The sequence below is a fragment of the Formica exsecta genome, unplaced genomic scaffold (genome assembly GCF_003651465.1).
Source record: "Formica exsecta isolate Colony F162 unplaced genomic scaffold, ASM365146v1 scaffold116, whole genome shotgun sequence".
NCBI classification, from domain to species: domain Eukaryota; kingdom Metazoa; phylum Arthropoda; class Insecta; order Hymenoptera; family Formicidae; genus Formica; species Formica exsecta.
In genome coordinates this window covers 869,411-881,708 of record NW_021848499.1, presented here as the reverse complement: position 1 = coordinate 881,708, position 12,298 = coordinate 869,411, and the positions used below count along the sequence as shown (strand labels likewise).

The 12,298-nt window shown below is 36.7% G+C and overlaps 1 protein-coding gene across 1 annotated transcript in view; it reads left to right on the top strand.

Moving 5' to 3' along the window:
* LOC115238929 (protein O-mannosyl-transferase TMTC1-like) overlaps nucleotides 1-12,298 on the top strand; it is a 131,445-nt gene that overhangs the window by 116,868 nt on the left and 2,279 nt on the right. The window contains exons 11-14 of the mRNA XM_029813125.1: nucleotides 2,907-3,047; nucleotides 5,357-5,556; nucleotides 5,746-5,881; nucleotides 11,909-12,038. Of these exons, the coding sequence (XP_029668985.1) occupies nucleotides 2,907-3,047; nucleotides 5,357-5,556; nucleotides 5,746-5,881; nucleotides 11,909-12,038 (607 nt within the window). The remainder of the gene's footprint in view (nucleotides 1-2,906; nucleotides 3,048-5,356; nucleotides 5,557-5,745; nucleotides 5,882-11,908; nucleotides 12,039-12,298) is intronic.

Here is a 12,298-nt window from a genome sequence, read left to right as displayed (position 1 = left end):
TATATATGTATTAATTCTATTTATATCTATTTTTATTAGTAAGTTATTTTATGTTTTGTGTTGTTCCTCTTTCTCTCTCTTAGATAAGACGTATAATGACACAATTTTCTATTAAATTTTTATTGCTTTTAAACTGTACAGTCGTTGACCGTATCTTACGAACGGCTTACTTGCTAGAAACACGTGCTTTTGTGTGCGTCAGCACAAATAAAAAATTGTTGCGAGAGGCTAGGCCATTCGACAAAGTGGCCTTCATTAAAACTTTATACAGCTTTATGGAGTCGACTAACACTAGAGACTGTTTTGCATGCAGTAGTGAACATGTTGCGACTGTGCAACGAAAAGCAAGCCTATATAGTCTATGTAGATTGCGAGATATGAAAATCCGGGATTATCAAACGCTTTTCCTGCCAAGCATGAAAGACGCGACGATTTAATCACGCGCGCAACAAAAAGCAAGACGCTATGCGAAGTATCTTCTCTTCGACTTTCTTCAAGCTGTGATTTTCAAGGCGCACTTCCGATAGCGTCCGCACACACGCGCGAAAACTTTTAACGAAGTTTGCGAAACAGCTGATTGATTTTCTCTTAACTCGATCTCGAGTTATCTTCGGAAACGTGCGACGCATCTCGAGCATCGCTTCGGAGATTGATCGGATAGAGTATATAATGGCCTTTTATCCTCAAAGATAACTATAATAATAAACTGAAATATAATTGAAAAAGATATGCAGATAATGTAAATTATATTTTTAAGTGATTCGGGTCTTATTATTACATGGTATAATTTTTGGAAATAAATATATCTTCTTGTTATATATCTCAACTGTGATAAAAAAGTCATTGGTTCTGAGAAAAGTTGAGGCATTTTTACAAAATTTGGAATTTAAAAGAAGATCATTGAGCGTGAACAGTAGTTATCTTTCAGGGTAGAATGATGACTGCGGTAATCCACAACCGTGTGATTTGGGACTTCTCTTTGAAGAATATGCAGATTATCTTCTGGCGCAGAATAATTCTTTCTTCGTCACGGATAGTTTGCTTTTCTCGTTTTTTAATTGATTCTATTAATTCGTCTTTCAAATAAATTAGATTTCTCATACCGACGCTTCTTTCCGCGGAATGTTTCGAATAAACGGCGACTTCTGGCAATTCCTCACAAAAGATTTCTCGTTACGTTCGACAGGACAATGCTCTTCTCGAGCTGTGCCGACTTCTAGCAACTTTTGAATCCGTCGCGATTTTCTACCGAATTTTCTTAGAGGAAAGCACGCGAGCTCGCTACTACTCGGATAGACTTTGTCATCCTTCACTGCCTTGTATTCTCAGTCCCACGCACACTCTTAGCATTTTCACGGATTGTGACTTATCCTCGACGGAAGCAACGCATACCTTCCACGCAATCCTCTTTTCCGGAGGCAGGGAAGCCAAGGTATAAGGCATGTCTGCATCTTAAGACGGCGGAAAAAATTCCAAAGAATTCGATAACTATCCATAACCAAGACTGTGATGAAAAATTTTTGTTTTATTTTGTGAGCGCCGACATTGAATCTCGATGTAGAATTTCGTGAAATGGCAAAGTGACATTCTTTTTACGTAATTATCTATTAAAAATTTATCTTATATTTTTCCCTTTTAAACTTGTACTTTATATTTTCTTTACTTTATACCGTTTTACTTTATTCCGTTGAAAACTATATCACCGTTATACCCAGATGCACGTATGGAAATAGACACTTTCGTTAGAAAAAATATATACGTGTATAAAACGTTAACCCCTGAAGTCTTTTTTTCATCATATTGGAATAGCTACATTGGATTTCCTCTTGGACCTTTATCCGCTTTTCTCATTCCGCTGTGTAACTCTTACACGAATCCTATCTCCGTATTTTTCTTCGCCCTTGACGGTTCCTTACTGAGCTCTCGGAAACAACCCCTGTCAGGTTTTTATACCGTTACAAAATAACCAAGCTTAGATTTTGCTGGTGAATATCTTTCTCTTCTAATATTTTCCGATATAGTCACATGTGCATTGACATTGAACCTATTTCTAGTTTTATCTGTCCGATTCGGTTAGGTTTTTATGTGATGTCTATTTAAATGTTTAAACATCTTAAATATATCATTTGATTGTGGCTTATACACATAAAATATTTCAAGACCCCAAGATTATATATTTTAACGATATAGATATTGAAAATCAATTTGAGAGCAAGTAATGTATTTAAATGCATTTGTGCCTCTCTAGAGAAAATGCTTTACTTTTTGCTATTTTAAATGAGAGTAAAAGTTGATTAGTACACTGCGTTATAATTGAATAAAATATCTACTAAATAAAAGTTGTGTCTATGCGCTAAACGAGAATGACGATTGCTTATCTATTGATATCTCCAACAAACGTTTTGAAAATGCGTTCGGTCGTGATTCGTAGGAAATACTATTCTCCTAGAATGACGAAAGCCATCAAAGGCTAATGGATTCGGCCCGGGATAATTCCGATCCATTATCTCGCTTGTAGAGCGAGAACCGCCCCGTTGGCGCGGTTCAATCCATCCTTTTGTTTCTTTTCGCGTCCTGTGTTGAACTCACTCTTCGCTTTTCCCATTCTTTTCCTTTATCCAATTGTCCTCGATCTTTGATTCATTTAAGTAATTTCACATCATTCTGTATGGTTACCGCGTGCAAAATTTTTAATAATATCAAAAAGTTTGAAATTATATAATTATTATCGTTATACATATGACGTTATAAAAAACAATGAAGGACGCAGTTGTCAGATTTTTATGGAAATAAGATTGATGTTAAGAAATATTGATAATTATATTTTTTCGTGACACAATAAAATTTAATTCAAATTATAGCCATAAAATGAATGCATTAAAAAGATAATATTGTTTGTGTTTCAGGCTTTGGCCAGGTTACGCCAGTGCGCATAATAATCTTGGAACTCTCACAATAGATGATCAAGCGGAGTATCATTTTCTAGCAGCTATTAATGCTCAACCTGGTCACGTAAATGCTCATTATAATCTTGGACGATTGTACAGGTCAGTGAATAAATATCTTCTTCCAGAGAATGAGTACATTGTAATGCTGCATAAAGAATATCAATTATTAACATATTAATAGTTGATAATCAATTATTTCATCGGTATGACGCAATGAATCGCATTACGCCAACTACTTATTAGAAACTGTTGGTCGTTTCCACGTAATAAAAATATCTCCCATCTTCTAGTTCACCATTTTATCAACGGGTCATCGACCTAGAGCGAGCAGCGTTTCCAACAGTAAATTTAGCTTGAGCTGTAATTCCGGTAGCATGGTTAAAATTAAAGTTTAATTAACGCCTTCCTACTTGATAAATTAAAGTTTAATTAAGGGTAGAAGTGGGACACACGCGGTCGACCGTTGCGTAAATGTAACAATTTTTCGCTCATTGTGCGTAAATCGTGAAAAACAAGCAATATCTCATTTAATTCTCTTTCTCTTTTTTCCAAAGATTTTTATTTGAAAATTATACATATTCGATGACATATTTTTTATTAAAAATGTCTGTGTAACATTGCCAAATTATACTTTTTCTTTATAATGCTTAATTCAATAATCAATTTTAATTATTAAATATTTAACGCAATAGCATTTTGCGCCAATTTATATAAATATAATTATAATAATATATAATATCAATATGATATTTGCATGATATTATTATTACACAAGTACATTTGAAACAACGACGCATTTTAGCTGAGTCTATTTTTAATATAATTTAACGTATAATGCAACGCGTGGCATATTTACTATATAATTGATTTTACGTGATGCACATTAGCGCTTGCGCATTAAATAAATTACGCAATGGCTCAAATACGTGGCGGAAAGTGATGTTAATGTATATTGCGTGTTACGCATGAAAAATATACTGTGCCCATATGCCATGCACTATAATAAGGTCATTGTCCGTTTAAAATAGAATGACCGCATTTATGGATAGTTCATACGATGCATACCTTTGTTTCAATTTTCTTTATAATTACACAGCCGCGCATTATTATCAGAAATGCTATCGCATTATAAGAAAATATAAAAATTGTTATTCTACAACATGTGGAGTTAATTTCTTAATACTTATTAATTCTACTTTTCAAATCTCATTAATATTATGCAACATAACGTTATTATTTATATAGAATAATGGATTTAAACCAGTTTTATACTCGTTATTTAACGCGCTATTTAATGTCAGTTAAAAGGAATGAAAAATAAAGATTAAAATTTCACAATATATTATATTATATATTATACGATACGTCTCTCTCTCGGAATTCAAAAATGAATTGGGATGTAGAAATTAAAGACAAATAATGTAAAATATAATATAATAAAATAAAAAATAAATTTGTAAAAGAAAACGTATCTCTCTAAACTTTAAGTTAGATCTAGGATATACCCTATGCGCTGATGTGTATCTATATAAATTCTCTTTCATCTGTTAGTATTTCCTCTTTCGATCACATGAAAATGTCGATAGAGCAATATTGGTAAAAAGCATCGCTCCAGCTGCAGGCGTAAACAGTAAAAACGGCATTGTCGATCGGCATTATTGGCGTCGCCATTCTCTGACAATTACCGGGTCTTTTGTCGGGCGCAAAGTCGATTACATGAAAGCGCACGACTATAATTCAACCGGACGCGTTCGCGAAATTGCCGTTCAATTTGTACGGGAATGCCAAATTTACTCGCGGTAACTTGTCCGTCGCTCTTTTTAACGCCGGACCTTTTTACCAGGCTATCAACCTACTTCGTAACGTGTAGCATTTTCATCGCATTTATTCGCACAGTAGGGTAAGCTGAACAAGAAATACATTGCCACAATGTTGTTTTAGCGAGATGCATAAGCAATGAGACGCGCGATCGGTATTGAATGATTAAATAATATTGTTTGAACGCGCCATGCATTAAATTTGCAATTGACGCTAATTAGAATTGAATTGCTGGTTACTGATTAAAAATAATAAATGATAATTATACGTTATACTCATTAATTATATTTTATCGAAGTCTTCTTTCTCTATATACAGATATGATTACTGTAGTCTTTATTTATATAAAATATATGTTAGAAGTTTTGCAGTTATTTTGTCTGCTATAACGTTATTTACCCGGTGTTTTGTAAACAACGATTATAATTTTTATTAATTAATTATAAAAAAGTTAAATTGATTAATATGTGACAATTGTGTCATATATTATATGTATGTATACTGAGAGTTACATATATTGATCGTCTTACATAGTAATGCTTGGTTTACGTAAGATATTTGTAGTTACAATAGTAAAATCTTGCTTTCAGAAGAACAAATCGAACTGAACAGTGCATCGAGATGTTGAGGCGATGCGTGTCACTGGATCCGGCGTATGCGCCGGCATTTAGAGTTTTAGCGAGGATCGCCACCGGTCCTGCAACAGGCGAACTCCTGAGGCATGTAATTCATCTTCAGCCACGAAACCCGGACGCTCTCACTGAGTATGCTTACTGGTTGTACAAGAACGGTGAGTTTTATTCAAGGAAATAAGCTTAAAGCAGCAAACGGCAAACTTTCAAATCCCTGATAGAGGAGAAACGATGCTTGTCACCGAAGGTAGAATAATCTCGCCGGAGTTGTCCGCTACGAAAAGCGGCACGCATATGATCGAAACTTTATATTTACATACGCGGGAAACTTGCTTCGTCTCTTTTAGGTAAATGGCTGCCCTCGCTCAAGTACTATTTCAATGCCATGGAGATTTTCCCGTCGCATAAACCGTCGCTCATCGGTACACTCAGGATTCTGAGGTCGCGAGGTCAGTGGTCCAGGGTACACCAGCTCATCATCAGGTGAGCATTTGCGAGCTACGTGCGTGAATGCATTTCCGGACATATCTAGTCACTATTGCAGCAGCAGTAGCAGCTTCCAAAAGGATTAAAGAGCATATTTCATAAAGTTACCGTGAGAGTAGCATCATATGTTGGATTTTCCACGCGCATTTAATCGCTCATGCGAAAACATTAGAATAAGCGGAAGCGTTACACACCAAGTGTATTCCATAGAATTATATTTAAGATAGTATCAAATTTACATTCCCTCCCGGAGAGAGAATAGTTTCGAGCGCGCAACGTAATGTTCAAATTCGTAATTTTCTCCGGTACAAACGCGATACTGTGTGTACAAACACGGTCTCACCCGTGCGTGTTGCAAATTCCGTGCATGCGGCGAAGCGTGGTATCGTCGCGCGGAAATCCTTTCAATTTCAGATGGGCTTTGCAGCGTTGCGTGGGTTGAGCGGCGGGCTTATTCGCGCGGCAAGTACTCGGTACGTTAGCGCACACGTCGATTCGCAATCAGCGAATTCAATTTTTTTTTTTCCGGCGAGCTCTCCGGACTCGATCTTCGTTCCGCGCGAGTTGATTAAAAATTCCACGCAATTTTCGTATTTTATGCGAAATATATATCGAAGAATAAGCTAAAAAAAAAAAAGTGAAAAAAAAAAAAACCAGATTCAGCGCTGTCTATGCGAGACGATGCGATCGTTTTGTCTGAGTGTCGGGAATCCGGTCGTTTATGTACGCGCCGTGTGTCTACGTACACACGTAGATTATACGATAACGGGCGCGCAAGTGGTGGATCCTCGTGTTTTCGCTGCGACCGCCACCGCACCACCCCTCCGTCACCTATTTTTCCACCCTCGCACTGTAATCCTCCCGCGCCCCGCTTATGTGTGTGTTTGTGTGTGCAAATAGCGCCTATAAAACACGCACAGTAAATTTGCCTGCGACGATTCGCGCTGTTTTTGTAGACGGCTCTCTCTTTCTCTCTCGATTTTTCTTTCTCTCTCTCTCTCTCTCAACTGGTTACTAGCAACGAAGAGCCGCATACCAGCGGCGTACTGGCGTCGTCCGAGCGTATACGAGTTTTGTAGGGTCAGGGGGAGGTGTGGCTCGGGGGATGTAGGAGCAACGGGGCGAAAGAGGGGTTAAATTTTGGAGAAACAACGTTCGGAGAGGCGCCGGCGGATAGGCAGTCGAGCAACAAATTTCTCTCGCTCTTTCTCTCTCTCTCTCTCTCTATCTATGTCTGTTGCTACCACACGTGAAATTTCAATATGCATCGTTTGACAGATGTGGCGCATCGCCCGGATTTTAAATGCAAATATAAATTCCGCAATCCGTAACGACTTGGTGGAACGTAGAGTGTATAGCTATGTATAGTGACCAAAGGAAAACGGAAAAAGTGTCTAAACTGCCACTTTATACAAAATGAAAGTAGATATACAACAATATTAATGATTGTTACTACATCCACATGTAGACTTGTAAATGCTAAGTTATGCATACACAAATAACGTTTAATGTTATTTTCCAATAGAATTAATTCGGCGTTGATGAGGCAGCTACCTTAATAGGGGTTTCCAAAAATGGTCGGACAAACATCGCATTTATATTTTTATGTATTTCTATGCTATTTATCATATTAAATTGTTTCATTCACCGTGCATCTTATGCGGATGTGTGTATTTAACTTATTTATTGTTTGCGAAAAATATAAATTGTTTGCTCTGGGACAAATGCGGAATTTATATTTGTTATTCGACATGTATTGAATCGAGGTGGTACACATTGCATACAGAAGAATCATATTATTCAACATATTCTTGTTCGCCAATAAACGTGCGAGAAGTTTGAAAGGTATTGTTCAATCCAACGTCCGCAAACAGGCAGTAGCGACCTTGTTTGATTATATTATTTTATATCGTGACATTGTTAATGTGACGGAGACTGTTCTGAGCACTTTCTATAGCAAAGGGGGTTGCTTCACGTTTCATTTATTTAAAGCCAAGCCGAAGCGGGCACCCGCCATTTCCACTTTCCACTCGGTTGGCGATGGTCGGATTAATTTCTCATAAATCGCTCGCGGTTTTCGTTGATTGGGTCACAGTTTCATTTGTGCCTCGCTCCGGGACACGCCGTTTCAGATCTAAAGTAATTAAGTGTCGCGATCGGCATGTAGCTCGATATCGGATATCTCGACCACGTCCGCTTTTATAGACGTACAATATGATATTGACACTGTCGAGGAAACTATCGACTGGACATATGACATATTACGATACCATTTCAGGAAAGTTGTTCTCTCTGAGAACTAGCTTAAAAAACAATAGAAGCATTATATCTTTTATCGAATACTTTACGTAAGAGAGTATATTTTTGAACATTTCTTTATAATGTATTCAAACAGAGGCAGATCACAAGCATATCGATCAGAATTGTTATTTGTGAAGTATTGTTTTATTTGCATTATTTGCGACTAATTAAAATTGTATTTGATGATCAATTCAATTGAGTCGTTGTATGATAAAACAGAAAATGTAATAAAAAAGACGCATATAACATATATGATTTATAACAGCAATAAAAGATTTAAAGAAATTTTTTTTAGAATGAAATTATATTTAGCATACATATATATATATATATATTTATGAAATATATATATATATATATGCTACTCTAAGCTCGATTAATCATCGAGACGTATCCTAGTTTCTTGCGGAGAAGTATTTGTATCTAGAATGAACATTATAAAAAAATGGGAAATAAACTTGTGTGTGTGCCGGTTTTTATACTTGTTTCTTTTTGCTATTATATCTCCATATTATATCTTTATATTATCCATTTTTATGAAATATTTTGAGACGAAAGATACATATTAAAATACAAAAAGAATTAAAGTATATTTAATTATTCTTGCGTTTAATAAATCTATAACGCGCGTTAAGCATCGCGTTACTCGTTAAATAAATGAACATTTTATTTATATGTAAAAATTATTTTGGTTGGTAATGAGATTGACTAATAAATAAATATGCATTAATGAATATAATAAACGTCACGTTATTTTATAATTATTTGTTTTAAATGCAATCAATATCTTTTCATAGTCGAATTAATTGCGGCGAACTCAATTAAAATTGTATTTGTTATCCAATAGAGAGGAATAAAGCTCGCCGAAAATATCACCGATTATCATTATGTTTTAGAAGCATATCGCGTTCTCTCTACACTAAAATCGTTTGATCATTGCATATGAAATTGTTTGCTATAACTGTTTTCTGTCCAATGAATTTTCATTTTATTTAAAGAATCATACAAATATGTCCAATTTCCAAAACATTGGCTAAATTATTGCAAAATGCAGAGTCATACGCAACGAGCGTCGAAAGTATAGTTCAAATGAAAATAAATTTGAAATATGGTCTCGTTTTATCTCGTTTAAATTTGCATATTTGTCTATCATTAAATCATACCAATTTCAATAATTTTAAAATTGAGCGTAATGTACTAATTGAAATAAATATTCGCACATTAATTAGCGTTGAAAAATTGTAAAACTTTTAATATATACATCGAGAGACATCGCATAACTGTACAATTGCCGCTAGAATAAAATAAATACATCGTACTCAACGCGCGAATCAACCGTCTAGAAAATAATATCTAGAATAAAGATCAACGTGAAAGTCGATCGAATGGCTGGCGCGGTGGAAATGCGTCAAACTCTCATACCCTCTCACTCGCACTTTTTCCCCTATCGGACATATAAATTTAGAGAAAAGCCACTCTACGGGGGATAATGCCACGGATGCGATAACGTCGTCGCCGTTGCGTTGCATTAAGCGCTCGACGAGCTGATAAATCGAGAATTTATCGACGCTACCTGCGCTCCTGTAGATTTGACCAATGAAATGGAACGCGCGCGTTTGAGTAAATATTTTTTTTTTCTCTGAAATTTAACACACTCACGATAAGGGTAGAATGAAAGTGACGGTCTGCGCCGGCGATCGCGAATTGCCATGATACATCGTCACGATCTGCAGTAAACGACCTGGTAGCGGCGATCTCGCCCGCCTCGCAACAACCTGCAACAACAGTCCGGACGTGTCGGAATACGAGGAAGAAATGCACATGTGCCGCAATAATTTTGAATCAAACTTTGCCGCTATCGTTTCCACCCACGAGGCAGGATGCGATATTACACTGGCGTTTCGACTTGCGCGCGACCGCTCCCGACACGGCCCGACACGGTCTCTATCTTCCGTTGTAAATAGCGATTTTATAATTCATGGAGCGCCGTGTTTCATCCGGTCTATCGGCGAACCACCAAACGGCCGATATGACCTGTAGTAGCCGCGCGTTACCACTTCGTTACAACCACAGTTGTGAGCTAGAGTTTATTTCACGCAAATGTTCGCTCGAAGTACCAAGGTTTTAACAATGCTCACCGCAAAACTTTAATCTCTAAATCCTTTGGTGAAATTACAAGCGGCATGTGTACGGCGATATATAGACGTCGACGCAAAAGTATCATCTCCATTTTTGCTTGTAACAATGGAGGGAGAAATATACAAGATACATATTTCCATATTTGTAACATCGAAATTGAATTTATTAAAATTCAATCATCAAAAATTGAATTTATTAAAATTTTATATCCGGTTTTAATCTTTCAACATCGATACCGCTTCTTGATTTTTTTACTAGTCGATATCAAACGTTTTTCTCTAGCATTTCTATTTTAATATTATTTAGAATGTGCGTTTAGACGACTCTCGTACTGCTGCAATAGCTACTGTCTCCCGATAATACATATATACGATCGATCGCGAACGATTTCAAACTGACCCGATGCACTCGAACACACGTGAGATTGCTAAGTCACGTCGCGATTACAGTCAAGCCAGCCAGCCACGTCAACGCTGTCGCTGGCGCCGATCGATATCGGCATTGATACAGGATGAAGGATAAAGCTATTCGATATACATAGGCATGCGCTTGATTAATCAGTACGAAAACGCTGGTATTGTCAATGCCTCGAATCTGCTCTAACTACGTCCGCGTAAATGTTACGGCCTTGATAACAATCAGGATTATTCTGGCAACTGAATGTACAGCCGGGACACTGCTGCGTTCACTTTGACACCACAAGATTCATTCGCTTACGAACAAGAACGAAGCTATCGGATTATAATTATGATGTGATATTGATGTATAAAATTAAAGCCCATATTTTCCTGCATTATATGAGCGATAATTCGTGAGATTTATAACATAATAGGTTTTTTATCCAGTAATTATACAAATCGCATCGATATCGCATCGACTCTCTCTAGATGGACGATTGCGATTCGAACGTAACAAGCTACGACATGAGCGATTAATACACGAGTTATTCTTTCAGCATGCGATTACAATCAAGGGTAAACGAATAGTAATGTGACACAAAAATACGATGTTACATAAATGTTTTATACCGAGAATACTGAGTGAGATATTATAGTCGCAAATTCACGAATCAAATATGTGCGCGGATATAAGGTCGCGTATCTTTGTATCACTCTCGTCTATCACAACTTCCCGTATCCCCCTTTTTTACGGCTCGTAAATACGATACTCAGGCAAAAGTAGGGAGATCAGGGATGAATTTAGCACGCGAGTGATGCGTAAAAAAAGGTACATCACTTACAAATTTATTTTCTGGAGGGTACAAGCGGATGTTGAATAATGGCATTTCATCAGTGTAAAAGCGGATGTTGAAAATTTCAAAATATCCACAATTGTTGAATAAATGTTGGAGGGAGACTCGAATTCAAAGTCTCTACATTCTCCTTCCAACGATTATTAATCTTTTTGTAATTTATATGAGAGGCAGATCTCTAAAAAAACTGCACATACTTTTGCCTATTATAATAAGAGTATACCAAGCTCAATATTTCGTGAAACCTAATTATACACACACAATGAAAGCAAACGGATATGAGTAACATGGCACGTAAACAATGCGAAATTTTATTCCCCTCTCTGTTTCAGATGGCATTTAATGTTACGAGCGAAACGAGGAGGCTTCATCTATCGCGGAGATTTATATATTCGTGCGTGGGAGCTACAAAGCGAATCTCGTCAAAGGGCTCATCAACATCAACGGAATCTCTGTATATCGGTTAGTAATTTTGGCATCGCATGGTGTTGCGTGTACAGAAGCAAACTTTCGTGTAAATTTAGTTTGCTATTCCTCTCATTACCATCTGCTATCTTTTTGCGATTCTTCAGTCGCGTCCAGTTCCGCTATAATTCTAATTAAATAAATATAGTTCCGTTTAATCTTTTTCCCCTCTGTTTCTCATTTTTTATTCTGGTCTCGTTTCTACGGCAATTTAATTGGCTCGGGCACGACTTGTTCCACTCATTAAAAATTTTAAC